This window comes from Mercenaria mercenaria, chromosome 1 (genome assembly GCF_021730395.1).
Source record: "Mercenaria mercenaria strain notata chromosome 1, MADL_Memer_1, whole genome shotgun sequence".
NCBI classification, from domain to species: Eukaryota; Metazoa; Mollusca; class Bivalvia; order Venerida; family Veneridae; genus Mercenaria; species Mercenaria mercenaria.
In genome coordinates, this window is record NC_069361.1 from 31,953,867 (window position 1) to 31,973,812 (window position 19,946).

Consider the following 19,946-nt stretch of genomic DNA (forward strand, 5'->3'; position numbering starts at 1 on the left):
AAAATATACTACATTTATTTAGAGAATGTTGTCAGCATCTATCGATTGTAACCATACAGCAGGGTAGCCAGGTCAAAGACATAGCTTCTAGAGTATTTTGGGGTTTGGGCTAAGCGGTTGGGGTAGGGGAGTAGGAGATTGTTAATAAAGTTGCTGACTGGGAGATTGTGCTTTTCTTCAATGTGAGGAACTAATACTGCCGACTGGCTGAAGGTAAAGGTTCTGCCTAGGTTCCTCCCTATGCTAGTAATGCTGGAAGGGGTAAATGGGGTTTCGCTACGGCATTGCTTAGGCTCTGTAGCATCTGATGTGCTGCATGTAAATTGTCCATCAGAGTATATTGTGAGGAAACCCCCCCCCCCCCCCGGCGTAAAGTGAGGTCATCTACTGTATATGAGGTTATAAAAAATGACCAATAGCAAGTACATAAACTAGTCTATTATTGACACCTCATCATGTTTTAATTCCTTGTCTAATTTTAGCATAGGTTGTTTAAAGTCTTGGTAAGCCTTCAGTCCAACTTTTGTTTCACTTGTCATGCTAAAATAATTTGTGTCAGTGGGAAACACTAAAAAGTCAGATAACATTCTTTATTGAGGTTATTTTAAAGCCTGACGACATTCTATTAATAAATGTATCTGTTCAACCGAGATTATGACTAGTATACATTTAATTAAACAAAAGAAAGGTGCTATAATTTCATTCATTGAGTTGCTTTAATTTCATTCATTTCTTGAAAAGACAGATGGCCCAAATTGGTCAAAACTTATTTTCGATACTGGACGATGAAATGACTCCAGTCTTCTTGAACATGGTTGATTTTTTACAACTTTAACTTGCACTTTATAATTCAGTTTATTGTGGGTGTGACCTGTCAGAATTTTTAGGGATTTTTGATGTTCAACGCTATGATTAAACAGCACTCTGTTTAAGATACTTAACATTTATTGGTTACTTATTCTTACAGCTTACAACATTGCGAGGGTCAGTGTTAGAAGATGCTATTCCAGCTTCTGGAAGACTTAGTAGCTCGCGTGGGGTACCAGTCAAAGATCTTCTCGAGTTCTTGGTCCCCGAGGTTCAAGCTTCATGTCTGCGTCAAGCAACAGCAGGCCAGAAAACCTGCGATCAGCTGATAAAAGTAGATGAACAAAGAGTGAGTGTTACTTTAATGAAAGCTAAGATGTTATACTGTGAAATCAGTTTAAAGTCCAATTTTCGTGGATTTCTTGATTGCGTAAATAAATGAATTTGAATCCCATTGAATAAAGAAAATTCCTAAAAATATATTTTCTTTTTAAAATTTGAAAATCTTTGATACATTTTTATGCCCCTTCGGTCCTAACCTCAAATATCTATGCCAATGAAATTCAGTGATATCGCTGTTTATGACAGACTTAGGCATGATTACAGGGGAATGTAATCAATTACATTGTGATTACTCCTGTTTGCAAATGTAATTGATTACAGTTACTTTACTCATGTAATACTAAGTTTGTAGATGTGGGTATATGTAGGATTTCATTATATATTTTTATAAACACTTCACATTTGTGAAAACCATATTTGAAGTTAAAACCATGTGTCATCAAACTTTAACAAGACTGTTATGTTGTTGAACAGTTTTAATTATGTTTAAAATATTTTGCTTCCCTTACATCATAGCCTCTTAAATTACAGAAATAATACAGTGAATAGGTTGTGTTGTATCCTCAATATTTGTGGAGTAAATAAATACTAAACAGTTGTTGTTGATGTGGCAACACATGATTTCATTTATTTGAAGAAGGGGCTAATTGATGAATTGTTTTAAGAGATTGTGTAAGTTTACCCTGAAATAGATTGACAAATGTGAAAGTTTTCCCATAGACCACACATCATGAGGCTTCTAGTATATCCAGTTTAAAGATAATTTGACAGGCATGAGCTTTGAGCAGCTTGATTATCTTGAGAAGACCCCCCCTCCCCCCAATTCTTGTATGTCTGAAGAAGTTGTTTCCCTTTCAATAGAAAATCTTTTTTCATTGTAGATTTTCAGCACTTATAAAGTAGGCATTTTGTACTGCAAGACAGGCCAGACCACAGAAGAAGAAATGTATAATAATGGTAAGCAAAGCATAATGCATTATCGGAGTCTTTAACAATTAGCAGAAACAGGACTGGAGATATACTTGTAGGGACATATTTATTTCATTGTAAAGTTTTATTGAATTGCATTTGCCCCAGTCTGTTTTCACTGGATGTTTCGAGGATATTTTTTAAGCACTGGGATAAAATATACAGAGCTAACTCACAAGTCCTTCCATTTTGTGCATTCGTCAACATTTTTAGTGCCTAAAACACTGTTTTAGACATTTTACAGATAATGTAGTTAGGAATTGCAGAAATTTGTTGTTTCAAAACTTAACTCTACTTTTTTTATTAATTTCACAATAATTGATATTTTATAGAACATTCAAGTCCAGCATTCGATGAATTTTTACACTGTATTGGTGATAAAGTTCGATTAAAAGGTTTCGAGAAATACAGAGCGCAGCTCGACAATAAAAGTAAGTGAATTGTCATATTTCGATTATCTTATGTTTACTGATTCTATTACAGTATGTTGTTACTGTGTCAAATTAGATTTTTATGGTACAGTTAATGTACAGTAATTCTCATTAAAAAGGAACTGTAGTATACTGATCTATTAAAGTTTAAACCAGCTAAAGATACGTGATATTTTTACACTTAGCATTGTTTAATGTAAGCAGAATAGTTGGAACCAGCTGCTTGTTCTTCCTTTATCTGTATAATGTTTGGGAACCAGCGCATTAGATGTTGGTTAAAAAAAAAGAGTGCTTAATTTTGAAGACTTCATTTAATTATTTTATGATCATTAATATTGTATATTTATATATGCTTTATATATTTTTGTAACATGCCATTTACGTTGTTTTCTATGATTTTCAGCGGATTCCACGGGTACTCATTCTATTTATACCACATTCAACAACTCAGAAATCATGTTCCATGTATCCACTATGCTTCCATTTACACCCAAAAATCATCAACAGGTAACTGTTCAATATCTATACATTTTGCATAAGATTTACTTTAAATCTTAGGATGAAATTTGTGTTGGCTTTTTTGCAGTCACTTGCAAGTTCAGAACAGTCAACAGTATTTAACAGAAGTATCTCCAAAATTATAAACAGTAATGAAGTGCAAATTCTTGACAAGAAGCATATGGTGAAATAAAAGTTGCATTTATTTGTTTAAGAAGATTTTTTATCGTATTTAAGATAGATGACAACATTTTGATATATTGTTTTATAGCAGGATATTTTACTCCTTCCATACATGAGGGGAAGTTGGCATTTACTACTTGATTTCCAACATTATTTTGTTGCCATCTGAAATCTTGCTGTAAAATAGTATTGATCTCAAAATGCCAAATAATTGCTTGATTTATCATTAACATATAACATTTTGTTTTTAAATTTTGACAATCAGTTCTGTTCAGTCATATGCTGAATTTGTTGTATTTTTCTGTTTCAGTTATTACGCAAACGTCATATAGGTAATGATATTGTAACGATAGTATTCCAAGAGCCAGGTGCTCCACCGTTCACACCAAAGTCAGTACGATCGCAGTTTCAACATGTGTTCATCATCGTTAGAGTTCACAATCCATGTTCAGATAAAACCTCATACAGGTAACACATATGTCTTGTACTCTACATCTTAGTTGTAGAATAATTAATGCCTTCTCATGGTTTAATGTCTCATTTACAACATTTCAGAGTTAAGATGCGTCTAAATGATGAACCATGGTTAATCAGACATTAAACCACAAGAATACCTTCTTTATTTTCATTTTATGCATTCCAGTTTATTTTGAGAAATGAACCAAAGTAATGCGACAATTTTATGTATAATTCTCAGGTCCTCGTGACAGCTGATATTTATAGCAGGAAACACAAGGCTTGGCTTCCTCCTTTCTTTAATCAAATCAAATCATGTAAGAATTCGGAGTAAAACACACTTCATAATAGCTATGTTATAGTTCTGATTTTAATGTAAGTTTAAAATATGTTGGTTGTAATTTTGCATATAATGTAGCATCATAAAGCTTTGCAGCACTGCAGCATAATTTAGTGATTTATAAACTTTTACAAATAGCAATAGACATTCAAAAGTAAGATAATTTCACAGTTTTAATGCTGAAAATGTGTTTTGAAATGTGTAAATTTTTCATTTATATTTAAATTCTACATTGTGGATCTAAAATGTAGAACCTGACCCTACATGTTTTCTATGACTAGACAGATAAACTTCAGACAGTAAGCTATTATTCTTTATTTTTACCATGTTTGTATATGTATATATTTCAGTATTGCAGTCAGCAGATCAAAAGACGTACCTCCCTTTGGCCCCACTATACCAGAGAAGGCAAAGTTTTACAAGTCACGAGAATTTGCTGAATTTCTTCTTGCTAAAGGTATACAAAATCAGGATTTGTTATTCTTCCAAAATCAGAGTGTCAAGACTTTGAATATGCTAAATACAGCATATTTTCCACTCAAAATTGTTGTATAGATTTACGTGTACCCATTTGTCAGCACATTGCAAAAATTTGTTTCTGCTCCACATATGAATTGAAGTAGAATCTTTTGACCACCATTGGCTTGTAGATATACTGAAGAAAGAATTTTTTAGCAGCCATGAACAGAAAAATTTGAGTGAAATTTTTATGGTGCTATCTTTCGCTGTTAAGCAAGATTAGAAGAGAGAGTTTTAGGATTGCAGTCAAGAGGTCATGTTATCATTATTTGTTTCAGTATCAGGGTCTCTGGTGGAGTGGCCAAGGTCACTGACTTTGAATCACTTGCCCCTCACCTATGTGTGGAAGCCATTCAGTTTAATTTGAGAATGTTGGTGGTTCTTTCAAGATGTCCAGTTGTATTGAAAGTTACCATATGACTTAAGCTGTTTTGTGTGACTTTAAACCAATCAAAATTAAATTTTCTTTCAGCATCTTGTTAACATTTTTCAGAGTAATTTAGATTTGGATTATCTTGACAACTTTTCATATATACCAAAACAGTAACTATGATTTTAAAAGATACTGTTGATGACTTTATAAACTTTAAGTATGAACTTTTTTCAGTGATAAACGGTGAGAACGCTGCACATCATTCAGAAAAGTTTGCGGCTATGGCATTACGTACAAGACAAGAATACCTCAAAGATTTAGCTACAAACTATGTTACCAGTAACTCGCTAGAGTCAGCATCCAAACTAAGTATGTACAGTTTCTTGACATATTTAGAAGAAAATATTGAAATAGGCAGTAACTTAATAAATCAAGCTAAAACTGCTTGAAGTTTTGAGTACACAGCTTCAAGACTTTACTATTAGAAACTGTTTTAATACTTTCTGCATTCATTCCTATTGTATTGAAAAAATATGTTAATTTTGAACTTTTTTTTTGGAATCTATATAATCTATATACAGAAATTAATAAATAAATAGCCTTTGTAGTTCATTGATCAGTGTTACTGACTTTAATTCACTTGTCCTGCACTGCTGTGGATAAAAAAAAAACACCAGATGTAGAAATCTTTTGTATGAGGAAGGTATCCAGCTTGCTTGTGAAATTTATGGTTATTGGCAGGTGCCTGCTTTTGCCTGGGATAAAGCTTGATTTCTCTTTTTACCTGATAAAGCCTGAAAGTTACGTTATGACCGTTAAGTGCATTGTTGATAATACAATATTAAATTTTAGTATAAGCAAATTATTCAGTATGTTGTTTTAATGAACAGGTAAATTTGTAAGTGGTAAGAAGAAAGAAAAGAACAGGGGAAAGCTAATACCAGACAACTTTGCACTTGGTGCTGTTGTTTGGCATGTTGAGGTAAGATCAATTTAATATAAAGTAACTTACATAAACATGCAGTTTTTGCCTTACAATTACATTTCTAATTTGAACTGCCACAGATTACATAAGTAAAGCTGATATATGTTTGATGATTGGCGTAACACTGACTAGAGTCAAATTTGATCTGGTAGCCATTGTAAGCGGCTCATTTATAAGTATTGTGTATAGATGGGCTTATGTTAAGCAGTGTTCTGCAGTAACAGAAATATTTTAGTTATTTCCTTAAGTTGTTCTAGGTTGGCTACTACATGCAGAGACAAAACTGATGTTATGCTAAAGGAAAGATTTGAAACAACACAAGCAGCAATATTGCAAAGCAAAAACTAATCAAAAAAGTCTAACCATTGCTGTTTTGTTTGCACACAAGATACATGCAACATAATTTTGAAATACACGTGGAATATACTAAGTATATAAATATTGTGTAACTGTAGGTTGAAGACAGTGGCAAGTCCTCTCCTGTGCCTTGTTTCGTGGGTATTGCGGCAGAGACTCTTGTGGTTGTAGAGGAGGCTGGTAGAGATGTGATATTTACCACACACTGTGGATCTGTGATAGGCTGGACCTCACAGTCACTCAGGTAAATATACAGCATACTGATGATATCAGAAGTGGTAAGATTTTGACATGCGTACCTATGAGTTAAAACCATAAACATTGTAATGCCAATGCTTAAAGTTGTTCAATAAATTAACAAAATGTCTTGCTTCTTGTAAATGCACTTAATTTTAGACATCAAAACTTTCACCTTCTTAATTTTGATACCTTGTATATTTATTGTACAGCGAGATGTGTGTATGATATAATCCTACTTGCAGTCATATCCAGTGATTTAGCTTTGGTGAAATAAACATTGATAGGAAGTTGATTTGTTGTGATTTAATAATTTCATGATGATTGCTACTAGAAACATTTTTAATAAAATGATTTCAAAATATCAGTTTACAAGTACTAAGCTTATGTTTTGCCTAAAAATAACTACTTTTTATTTCAAAATAAATAACTTTTAAAAGCAAATTTTAATTTCACTTAAGGTAGTTCTGCATGTTTGATAAACCGGAAATGATGGCGTAACGTCATTTTTCCGGAAAACGTAGAATAAAGCCTGGATTTGGCGTACGGAAATGAAAATCATTTTATGAATTAATGGCAACCCGTGAGTAAATTTATTTCAATGACATTGTTACTATCTCTCTAAAGTTAATTTATGATATTAAAACATCTGTGACGTTAAATAATTTAAAATAATGTCTTAAATTATCATGAAATTTATGATTCACTTTAAGTTTTGTCAAATAGCTCAAAAATAAGCACACGGACCTATAGATTTTATTTTACCATATTATAGACCATATATTTATTTACGACTGTAAGAAGTTTCATTAAAATCTACATTGTAGAAAAAATTCTATTCACGAAAATGATATTAAAGTTGTGATTTTCCCATAGACTCTCATTATGAAAAAATGCGTGAGGTCCAAATTTTTCAAATCAGTCTAGCAAAAAATCAAGCACACGACCCTATCATTTTTATTAGCTCACCTGTCACAAAGTGACAAGGTGAGCTTTTGTGATCGCGCAGTGTCCGTCGTCCGTCCGTGCGTCCGTCCGTAAACTTTTTGCTTGTGACCACTCTAGAGGTCACATTTTTCATGGGATCTTTATGAAAATTGGTCAGAATGTTCATCTTGATGATATCTAGGTCAAGTTCGAAACTGGGTCACGTGCGGTCAAAAACTAGGTCAGTAGGTCTAAAAATAGAAAAACCTTGTGACCACTCTAGAGGTCACATTTTTCATGTGATCTTCATGAAAGTTGGTCAGAATTTTCATCTTGATGATATCTAGGTCAAGTTCGAAACTGGGTCACATGCAGTCAAAAACTAGGTCAGTAGGTCTAAAAATAGAAAAACCTTGTGACCACTCTAGAGGTCACATTTTTCATGGGATCTTCATGAAAGTTGGTCAGAATGTTCATCTTCATCATATCTAGGTCAAGTTCGAAACTGGGTCACATGCCTTCAAGAACTAGGTCAGTAGGTCTAAAAATAGAAAAACCTTGTGACCACTCTAGAGGTCACATTTTTCATGGGATCTTCATGAAAGTTGGTCAGATTGTTCATCTTGATGATATCTAGGTCAAGTTCGAAACTGGGTCAAGTGCCTTCAAAAACTAGGTCAGTAGGTCTAAAAATAGAAAAACCTTGTGACCACTCTAGAGGTCACATTTTTCATGGGATCTTCATGAAAGTTGGTCAGAATGTTCATCTTGATGATATCTAGGTCAAGTTCGAAACTGGGTCACGTGCCTTCAAAAACTAGGTCAGTAGGTCTAAAAATAGAAAAACCTTGTGACCACTCTAGAGGTCACATTTTTCATGGGATCTTCATGAAAGTTGGTCAGAATGTTCATCTTGATGATATCTAGGTCAAGTTCGAAACTGGGTCACGTGCGGTCAAAAACTAGGTCAGTAGGTCTAAAAATAGAAAAACCTTGTGACCACTCTAGAGGTCACATTTTTCATGGGATCTTCATGAAAGTTGGTCAGAATGTTCATCTTGATGATATCTAGATCAAGTTCGAAACTTGGTCACATGCCTTCAAAAACTAGGTCAGTAGGTCTAAAAATAGAAAAACCTTGTTACCACTCTAGAGGTCACATTTTTCATGGGATCTTCATGAATGTTGGTCAGAATGTTCATCTTGATGATATCTAGGTCAAGTTCGAAACTTGGTCACGTGCGGTCAAAAACTAGGTCAGTAGGTCTAAAAATAGAAAAACCTTGTGACCACTCTAGAGGTCACATTTTTCATGGGATCTTTATGAAAGTTGGTCAGAATGTTCATCTTGATGATATCTAGGTCAAGTTCGAAACTGGGTCACGTGCCTTCAAAAACTAGGTCAGTAGGTCTAAAAATAGAAAAACATTGTGACCACTCTAGAGATCACATTTTTCATGGGATCTTCATGAAAGTTGGTCAAAAACGATGTCATACTCAAAACTGGGTCATGTGGGAAGAGGTGAGCGATTCAGGACCATCATGGTCCTCTTGTTTGCTGAATTTTCTAAGTATATTCTGAAGTTTTGAAAGATCAGGGTTTAATCAAATTCTACATTGTAGAAATTTTTTCGATCCAAACGTGCAGAACTACCTCAAGCTTTCTTTTAATTATGCCTAGCATTTTATATGCATTTTGATATACAACAAAAATTTCTTAGTATGAAAGGTTAGAAAATCTTTTAAGATTGAAGTGCAGGCTAGTTAAAAACATAGTTACAAAGTTGGCTTTGTTTATCTTATTACAGTTTGAAGCTATATTACCAGCAAGGAGAGTGTTTGGCTCTGAAGCCAATCAGTGGAGATATGGAAGAACTGCAGGAGATAGTCACTAGGCTTAGAGCTGTTACCATGGGTTGTGAGGTAAGAGTTTATCCTATTCTCAAAGGAAATTCTGCCTTTCTTAGTTCCTGTAGATGTTACTGAAATATCAGATGCTTTTTTTAAAGCAAAATTTCGCTAACTTTAAAAGAACAGTTGAATAACCTAAGGCTTAGTCTTTGTGTAGGCTGTTCAATTTTCCAAATAAAAGTAGTTAATATTCGAGTTTTTGCAAGGACTAGTTTCAGAAATGAAAAAAGTATCAAGGTTGTTACATGGCTTGATTTGATTGCCAGGTAAACATAAGAGACGGTCAAGCTATGTATATTCTGCAATAAACAATCAAGACCTTCTTGTGGTTTATGGTTTAAATTAACCATGGTTCATCATTCAAAAGCTTAGATGTTTATCCATATGGGTTAACGTCCATGTGGTTCAGTTCCTGCTCATCTAAACTATGAACCGTGATAATTCAGGCGACAAACCACTCTGAGATCTTGATTATTTAAGATCAGTTAATTAATAATGAATATATTTGGTTTATTTACAGACCGAAGAACTAAGTTTGAAGAGGAATGGCCTTGGACAACTTGGTTTTCATATACAAGCTGAGGGCATTGTTACTGATGTAGAAAATTACGGATTTGCATACGAGGCTGGTTTACGTAAAGGAAGCCGCCTTGTTGAGATTTGTAAGGTTGCCACGGTAACACTGACACATGATGAGATGGTGGATCTCCTACGCACATCTGCCACAGTTAAAGTTGTGGTGATCCCTCCGCTGAAGGATGGGGGCCCAAGGTACATCACTGATCATCCTTTCTACATTAATCTTTTCCTTCATAATAATGATATAATCAAGATGAACTCAATAATTCCACTGAGATTTTAGTGCATGGTTCAGGTTAACATCATTTCCTGCTGTTAAGAGATTTCAGATATTATACTGTAATAAAAGATATTCCAGTTTATTTTGATTGAAGTGAAAAGTAAAAGAAACCTGTGGTTCGTGCAGTTCCTGGACTCTAGACCAATTTATACTATGAAGCTCAGTTACTTGGTAGACTTTCATCTGATGTATTATATTTCTGGTAATAAACTGCAAAATGTAGTAACTTACTGGACATTATAAGATGTAGTTGAACCATGCATGTAAAGTTTCCATTTTAAAGTATTTCAGATTTGCTAGAATAGCTATCAGAAATTGTAACCCAAACATCTTTACAAACTTCATAATCATCTCCTTAATAATTTATTTTCAAATAATGCTGATAACATTTACTTTCTTTGAATGAAGCAAAATTCTCTTTTACATTAATACATTGTTATTAGCATGCTGAACTGCTGAAATTCTCTTTCTTTTTCGCAAGTGGCCGTTTCAGTGTTGTGTACTAAAGAAATTTCAAGTCCAGTTCTTCTTAATATAACAAAAGTTTTCTGAACATTGTTATTTGCATGATATTTTATAGCTATAGAATGTTTTGGCTGAAAGGTTTATGTAGAATTAATCATATATCTCATTACAAAATTAATAAAGGTATGAACTGCAGACCTAGAGTTAATAGTCCGGTTATTTATTGAAATTGCAAGTTTCCACTGTGTTTAAGGTATAACATCCGATATAGACATTGGCTAATACTGTGCAATATTGATTTTTATTTGTTTGAAAAAGTAACCAACTTCCTTTAACTTCATTTTAAACAAATTTAACAAAATTAGGGTTTAATTAAAAAAGGTGGGATTTCTTTTGAATATATGTGTAGAATTTTAAATAAATATCATTAGTGTGAAAATTAAAAGATCTTGTATGTGAAAAATGATATTTCCAGGCCCTTCCCCAGAAATTTTCTAAGGCGCTGGGGTAAAGTCTGTATGGCGGGATAAGGGGTGGGTGCGGGGTATCCCCTCCTGTGTTCGTTTTTTTTTTTAAAAATCGAACCCAAATGGTGCTTTTTTAAGTATACCATATGCAAAAAAAACAACACAACAACATGTATTTCATTACTTCTACATTTTCACATAATGATAAAACCATCAATATATCATATAGTGTTATTTCTAGAGCTCAAAAAGGACAGGGTGCTGCCAAAAAGGGACAGAGTGCTCTTTTCGACCTGAAAGTTATCATAGCAGTAGTTGCATTTCTAGATGTCTATAGTTAATATGTATTCCATTTATCTTTATTGCACACTTAAAGGAAATGTCACAGAATAAATTTAAGCGGTAAATCTTCACAAAACCAGTAACAAAGTTTATAAAGGCTTTTTACTTACTTTAGAGTTTAGGTTAAGCCTTTCTCTTAAAAAACGTCACCAAGAATGTCAACTTTTTCATATGAATAGGAAATAGTGGAGGGCTTTAATATATTAGCTTAATCTTGAAACCAAGATCATGTTGTAAACAACATAGTTAAAGGCCTGTTTCAGGTCACATTGTAAACTAATAATTATCAAAAGTCATGTTGTATTGATAAGGTCTTTCATCAATATTTCATTAACAGAAAAGTGCTATTGCAGTCAGGTTAAAGTTTACTAAAACGCATATCCAAAATATACTATCCGGATACTGGTACACTTTCGGAATGTTGTCTGAAAGTAGTTTTTACTCAGTTACATGACCTACTAGGGTAAACCAGAGATAGTTCCTCAAATTTTGATGTTTCTCATCGTAAAAAATACACCGACTGTCAGCTTTTTTTTTAAGGAAATATGGAAAAATTGCATACGACATCTGGAGTAATAACGACTCGTGAACGGACATTCTAAACGTACTTTTACTTTCGATATTCATTTAAATTTGTGCATTTTCTAGTTTAAATTACAGTAGAATCAAACTGCATTGATATATACTTGTTATTATACTAAACAACGGTCTAATTTAAATTTTGCGCGAAGAAATCTAGGGCACTTTTCACGTGCTTGGTAATCAGCTGGCCGCTTACGCAAGTTCCATACTATTTATCAATTAATTTTAACACTTCATTGATTCTCATTACCTGTGTGCACTCGCCGTGACGTAATTTGCTGATCACAAAAATCGTCGAGGCATGTCAACAGGGAAATTACATATACACTACACATGAGGTATCTCACGGGGATGAAATCGCTTACTGATTTAAGACGCCGCGCTAATAACTGAGGCACCGCGCGGGATATTTAAGCGCTGCGGGAAGCTGTATTTCGTGTTTTATGGCGCCTTATGCGGCTGGGGAAGGGCCTGATTTCGTAGAATTGTGTTGTAATTGACACGATTACAGAGGTCAATACGTGCCGTGGAATAATTACAAAAGGCATAGCCAAAGTGAATTTTGTGTGTGAGGAATTACAATTTGGAGTGTTTAAGTAAAATGCTGTTTCTTCTATCTATTAATTTGATGCCAGTATGGCTTTGTTAGTAAATGGGTTCTTTAACCAAGTTCACTTGAGCATTTTATATGATCTCTGGCCGTTTTCAATTTATAATCTATGTTTGGACTGCTTGAAACCCTGAATAACTAGAACATTTTACTCATACCCGGGAGTGATTGTTGTTTTACTGTTTGCATATCAAGTAAAATATAAAATATTGCAGCATTTTTTTATGCCCCCACTTTGGGGGCATATAGATTTGCCCTTGTCCGTCCGTCCGTCCTTCCGAGAATGTGTCGTGCCTAGCTCCAAAAGTATTTGACGTAGAGTCACAAAACTTAACAGGAATGTTGGTCAGCATTTGTAGTTGTGCACCTGTGGTTTCGCATCCGGATTCATTCAGTCGTGTAGGAGTTATGGCCCCCGACTTTGTAAAAATTGGTAATTTTAGTGTTGTGTCGCGTCTAGCTCCAAAAGTATTTGACGTAGAGTCACAAAACTTTACAGGAATGTTGGGCAGCATGTGAAGTTGTGCACCTGGGGTTTCGCATCTGGATTCAATTAGTCTGTAGGAGTTATAGCCCCTGACTTAGTAAAAATTTGGTCATTTTAATGTTGTGTCGCACGTAGCTCCAAAAGTATTTGACCTAGAGTCACCAAAGGTTACAGGAATGTTGGTCAGCATGTGCAGTTGTGCACCTGGGGTTTCAAGTCCGGATTCATTCAGTCGTGTAGGAGTTATGGCCCCTGACTTAGTTAAAAATTGGTCATTTTAATGTTGTGTCGCACGTAGCTCCAAAAGTATTTGACCTAGAGTCCCCAAAGGTTACAGGAATGTTGGTCAGCATGTGCAGTTGTGCACCTGGGGTTTCAAGTCCGGATTCATTCAGTATTGTAGGAGTTATGGCCCCTGACCTAGGAAAAAATGTGTGTCCTTTGTCATGTAGTGGGGGCATCTGTGTCCCATGGACACATTTCTAGTTTTCATTGCTACAAATTGTTGATGTGACATCACCATTGAAATTAAACATGATTTGTCATATTAGACTTCCAGTTAATTTAGACATTCACTTTGTTGAATCAATGTTTTTCTGCAGTTAGAAACCATATAGAATTACTTGTATAAGAGCTTACAAAAGATCCTGCCGCCCTTCCATTATTGAAAAAAAGGATAGAATATAAGCAAATTGCACAATATTAGCCAGTGCCTAACTTCTGATTCCCTTTGTAATACAGAAGAAGACAGTTTTTAAGGAAATATATTATGAATGGTACTTAAATTAGAGATTAAGAAGAATATAAGAAACAGCTGTTAAGGTAGTAGACCCAAAATATAAATTTGAAATTGTTTACTGATGTATTTTCTGTATGCAGTTTCGACATTCCCCCAGTTGGTACAGAATACCATGTGCTCATATAGGCTACGGGAACTGTTAGAGAATGTCACAAATAGTACACACAGATATGTTTTCACATGGACATTTATGGGTCTGTTATCTTTAAAAAACAAAACATGTGAAAAAATTCCAAAAAATCAGCATTTCATCATGCTTAATAAAGTTAGATGCTCATTCAGTATAGCACTTCATCATCATCTCTACTCCTCTACTTACATGATAGGCTTATATAGCTGCTGTACACCTCTCATCCAGTCATTTAACATTTAGCCAGCCGAGCTGTATACTTCATTTAGCCAGAAACTTTGCTAAGCACAGTAATTTCTAACTTCACATCCCAGAGTGATTTTACCACCCTGTTTGAAGTGAAGCACTTGTTTTGCTGGATAGAGTTTGGCATTTATCACTTTGTATGATACACAGGACATTGAAAAATAAATACTGTAAAATAAAGCTGTTTTAATAAATGTCATCAATATTTCCAATTTCTATTGGGAATTTATGGGGCCAGATAGTAAGCTTACAGGCTGCATCAGTTCATTGAAAGATTGAATTCTGATGGGGCAACAAAAGGCCATCATAAAGCTATCTACGTGGCTTAAATATTTTTAAGTTCTTTCTAGATGGTTACGTTTGTTCAAAATAATGTAAACAGGGTGACTTTTTTTCCATCAATAAAGCTTTGTAATTGCCATATTTCAGAAAAACTAAATCGAGGATTTTGTTGATTGAGTGATTTAAAGGGGGTTAGCAGAGAAAACATAGATATTATTTGGGTTTTATTTAGAAATTGAGAAATACCTAAGCATTAGATTTTCTATGCTTAAAGTAATACTTTTACTTGCAAATGGTAAATCAATGAATGGAGTGGGGTAGGGGAGGGATAAATTTTTCAAAGGTGAGATAGAAGGGATAAAGTTGCTGGTAGGAGAGTGGGAGAGTTAGCTGTGAAAGGCATTTAAGATACTGTAAGGGGTTTAATGGGGGGTAAGGACATGTTATAAGGTAGTCTGTAGGAGGGCTAGATGTGGTTGGGGTAGAGGCAGATGTTGATCTGTTATACTGAAAGCATCTGCATGCTCGTCTACATGACAGCTTCAGTTCTATCAGTTTCATATATACACTCTTTATATGATATATGTATAATATACAGGTGCAAACTGATAGAACTGAAGCTGTTGTAAATGTTGTCATAGATACAAGACTGTTTATACAAGGTGTATAGATGTAACAGTATAAAATTGCATTTGGCAGGGGTGTGGTAAACTTACATGCTAACCATCACTATTCCTCATTCCCTGCCTTGAATGCTGTGATACAAGCTGAATACACCCATCATCAAAGGCAGGCGCGGTCTTCTAGTAGTTCCAGTGAACCAATGTTATCACCCATGACGCCTGTATCACCAATGGACCTGCTCCCTGGCAGAGAGATGTTTCCGCCAAGTGTTGCCCCAAGAAGCATGAAGAAGGAATCACATTATCAGAGAGAATACAAAGAGACTAAAACCTCTCACCACCGTCACCACAGGGAACCACCAGAATTAATACATCAGGTTTCAAGAGATTCACAGGACTCCAGTCATCATAGTAGTTCAAGGGAGAATACTCCAAGAGAAGTCGAGGAAAGATGGGAACTAAGGGAGATAACTAGAAAGATTAAGAAGGAAAGTGGAGATTTAAGAGACAGTTACGAACAGGAAGAATTAGAATTTATACATGAGAGAGAATCATCAGTATCATCAACCCACAGTCAGGCTAGTCAACGCAGCTCAAATACTCTTCCTCATCAGAAAAAATCATCATCAACATCATCTGATTATAGGTACTTTATCAGGATATTTTCTTAATTTTACAATGACCTTTTTTATCCTTGGGTACAATACGGACATTCTTTTATTCATAGTAAACTAAACAAGGATATGTTGCTTATTCTTAGGGTACTATATAAGTTTTTTTGTATCTCGGGGTACTGTATAAGGACTTTTTCTTATTCCTGGAATTCTTCATAAAACATTTTCAATTCTTGGGATACTTATGAAAATATTTTCCTGTTCTTAGCTATGTTGGTTTTGTACCTATCATTTAATTGTTCAGGACAAAGGCATTACCATATTATTATTTTACACTGCATTACTTTATGTTATACATTAACAGTAGTTTACTCTAATATTTAGTTTATTTTGCATGTAGTTATTCAGTTTCTGTTATGATTTATCACATGTTTGCATGAGGATTCAGTTCATAAAGTATTAACCTGATTTAACTATAATGTTTAGGCATGAAATAGTTCTTCTGCATGAAAACATTTCCAGAAAATGTTTCTTCAACTACGGTGTTGTTACTGCAATCGTGTACAAATCCTTAATGCATTACCACTGCTAGATGCTATACCGGTAGTTGTAAAGTTGTTTTATAGGAATCGGCGACAATCGTAGAATCTGCAAAGCCGAATATTTATTTCCCTGATAGTATAGTTATAAATATACTCAATTGAAACTGCAAAACATGCAGTCATTAGTTACACACATAAATTTGTACACTGAAATAATATTTAAGAAAAATGTTTCAACTAGAGTTAAAATATGAAGTAATAATTGGGAATGTTGAAATTCTAATAAGAGGGATATTATGTGACAGTTATTAAATATATAAAAAAGTTTTTATCTCACTATATCTTTTGCATATTTTATGTAATTGAGAAATAATACATATCCTAGTACTTAGTTTTATTTTATAGCCAGTCTAGATCCACTTTTCAGTTTTTCATTTCCTTCACCTGTTTGATTTCTTTATATCCAGCACCCTATCTAATCCACACTTCTATATTCTTTCATATAGCCAAGCACCTAAGTTTTACTTGTCCTCAGTATACTCGGGTTGTCTGTTTTGTAGATCATCCTGCAGGGCTGTAGAAACTTGAGTTTGGAAACCAGTTTCTGAATGCAGCACTCTCATTGGTCAATTTTAAAACAGTACTCCAAAACAACCAATGGGATGCAGGAGTTTAGAGGCTGGTTTTCAAATTATTAAGTTTTATAACAGAGCCCTGCTGATTATTTTATTTTTCATTTTCATATTTTATTTTTAATATGACAGCATATGAAGTATCAGGAAATGAAACACGACACTGTATGTTAAACATCCAATTTGAAACAAAATATCATAACAGTTTTGGGCTAAAGATTTTTCTTGAAGAAGTGGAGTTTTTAATATTCTAAGGACCAGTTTACTATGTGATTTCATAACAGAATAGATAACACAAACTTATGATATTCCAGCTTTCATAAATTTTGTACAGGTAATACTAAAAAATATTCCAATGTTGTTTTGATAAAAGACAAATATAACTGAAGTTTGTTTTCTGTGATTAGAGGAGAGATGAAATCACCACCAAGTAGAACATTCTACCTCACCGACTCACCATGGTCATCTTCGAGTCTGCCTCGCGGAACCACCAACATTGTGCAATCTACTAGTTACCATGGTTACCAGGACTCTACTGTATCCTCAGGTAGAGGCTCGCTGTTTGAGGGGAGAGAGACTGTGGATCACTATGGTTCAAACTCTAGGGGTCTTGATGATAGTAGTTATGGTACATTGGAGGACCGGCACAAACGCAGCGGCTCCAGGGATAGCCTGGACCAAACCTCTCTTGGTAAGTTTAAATTTACTTCTTTTCAAGCATATCGATTCTGCTACATAATGGTATGTATTTTGTACATGGCTCTTTTGATCTTTTAAGCATTTACTATATCACATATTTCTAGACCTTTAAATGATGCAATTCCTTTTGCATAACATAATAGAGACAGTCTTTGTACTGAAGTTTGAGAGACAAATAAGGCCTCTCATCTTGATCTTTTGAAGCATTTACTTAATCACAGTAGATTTTCTGAGAGCTTATAAGTGCTGCTTGTATGATATACCAGGTTTCCTAAAGCAGAATTCTGACAAAAAATCAGTGATATTTGTGCATAGATAATACAGGATTTTACTAGTACCTTATATAAAATCTGTACAATAGATGAGCACAATAATATACAAAGGATTTAAAACAAGACTCTAGGAATTCATTTCCTTGTTTGTTGAATTCAGTTGTACATTTAAGTTGAAAAGACTTAGTTTTGTGTTATATGGGTTTATGGCTATTTTTCATTAGTATTTTATTTATGTCTTGGTGGTCAGTTAACCCAACTAGAATTACCTAATTTCATAACCAATACTGACCTTTGCTCTGCAGTAACTGACAACTTCCCCATCTGTGTGTGAGGAAGAGTGACTTTAGACATACAATGTACTGTCATGTTATTGGTGTAGAGAACCCTTGCTTTCCAGGGATCAAGCTCCACAGTTTTCACTCGCCCTCTTCCACTTACCATGCAGCTTATAGATTTTTGCTGCTCAGCATAGTAAATTTCATGACAAAATGTCTGAATTTTCGGCCAAAGGTATATAGCTGATTATCAGAGAAGACAAGGAAAGTTTGTAGGCTAACTGCCAACCTTAAACAAATCAATGTAAATCCTAAGAAAACAAGGAGAATTTTCCTATATAATTTGCCATGTCAAAACAAAACAAAATGACAGAAAAAAACTGAAGGGTTATTATTGTAATTGATTATGTTTTTGATAAGTATATTTCAAACATTTATCTTTTCAAAACAATACATCAAAGTCGGTGTTGCACCAGGTATCAGTTTAGCTTGAATAGAATTTTGGCTAAAAAATATGAAGATAAAAAATATTATTGTAGATTATATACTTTCTGTATGACTTTTTATTTTGCAAATTGATAAGTGACAGCCATATTGGCAAGCAATAATCAGTACTTAATCCAGTTACTTTTAGAGATAATACTAAGACAGATGTTTTAGATGTAGGAGATATTTTGTTTTGAGAAGATTAGAAAAAATGAAAATATTGCAAATCCACTTTACTTTACAGTATGACATGAAAGTTTGCCAATTTTTGTTTTGTAATGAACCTTGAATAGAACTACTATTATGAAGTATTTAACACAGTTAGCTCCTTTACCTGATAAACATACTCTTTATCTTTTATATATATGGAGATATTATTTGCTGTTGGATTATTAATTTTCAAAAGAAGGTAGTGTCATTACTGAAATGATTTTATCATATTTCTTTCTTAGATTTTTTTTACCTTCTTTAAAGATTATCCTATTGTTTGATAAAGAGTCTTTTTACATTGATATTATTGTGTTGCAGCAGGTATCTCCAGTTTAAATGTAAAGCATGTCCTCTTAAGTTGAAAGAGATATGGTGTCCCATTTTAGTTTCACTGTATCACAAGTCTAAGGTTTCAAATGCTTTTAGCTTTGAAGTGAAATGAAACTGAATTTAATTTTCTCTAATCAGCATCTTACTATCATCAACTAACTAAAGTGACTTGCCTACTTGCTGGCTTGCTTGATCATTCATTCATTTGTTTCTTCTTTCCATTCTGTCCATCCCATTCTTCACTTTTCCCTCAGTGTTTGTTTTGTTTTGTTCATTGTTTCATTTTCTTCTTCATTGTCATTCATTATTCATTCATTATTATGCATTCATCATCCTCATCATCACCTTTCTCATCTCTCTCCTTTCAGTCATTTATTTTTTTTGTATTTAAACAAGCCTGATATACATGCATAAGGACGATTTTATGCTCAATAAAATAGGTATGTGATAACATGTTTACTAGTTATTCAAGTGGAAAATATAAATAACATCTCAGATTCTTGACTTACTAGCCCAAAGGAATAAACAAGTATTTACATTGCAAAACGTAAAGTAAAGGACATGGTTTAACAGTGTTTACTCATACTTTCATGGAGTAAATTAATCAAAAGTAGAGAAGTTAAAACAGTTTTGCCAATTAGATAATAACAATCAAA

General features: G+C 34.0%; 1 protein-coding gene across 4 annotated transcripts in view; it reads left to right on the forward strand.

Moving 5' to 3' along the window:
- The window catches only part of LOC128557060 (signal-induced proliferation-associated 1-like protein 1), a 65,935-nt gene that overhangs the window by 37,066 nt on the left and 8,923 nt on the right, over positions 1 to 19,946 (forward strand). For 3 of the 4 annotated variants that reach the window (XM_053543616.1, XM_053543623.1, XM_053543632.1), the window contains exons 4-16: positions 968 to 1,156; positions 2,031 to 2,106; positions 2,451 to 2,549; positions 2,953 to 3,056; positions 3,541 to 3,698; positions 4,377 to 4,483; positions 5,153 to 5,287; positions 5,809 to 5,900; positions 6,359 to 6,504; positions 9,233 to 9,347; positions 9,856 to 10,106; positions 15,304 to 15,873; positions 17,423 to 17,706. In XM_053543616.1, coding sequence (XP_053399591.1) covers positions 968 to 1,156; positions 2,031 to 2,106; positions 2,451 to 2,549; positions 2,953 to 3,056; positions 3,541 to 3,698; positions 4,377 to 4,483; positions 5,153 to 5,287; positions 5,809 to 5,900; positions 6,359 to 6,504; positions 9,233 to 9,347; positions 9,856 to 10,106; positions 15,304 to 15,873; positions 17,423 to 17,706 — 2,326 coding nt within the window. The remainder of the gene's footprint in view (positions 1 to 967; positions 1,157 to 2,030; positions 2,107 to 2,450; positions 2,550 to 2,952; positions 3,057 to 3,540; positions 3,699 to 4,376; positions 4,484 to 5,152; positions 5,288 to 5,808; positions 5,901 to 6,358; positions 6,505 to 9,232; positions 9,348 to 9,855; positions 10,107 to 15,303; positions 15,874 to 17,422; positions 17,707 to 19,946) is intronic. The other variant, XM_053543626.1, reaches the window with a different exon arrangement.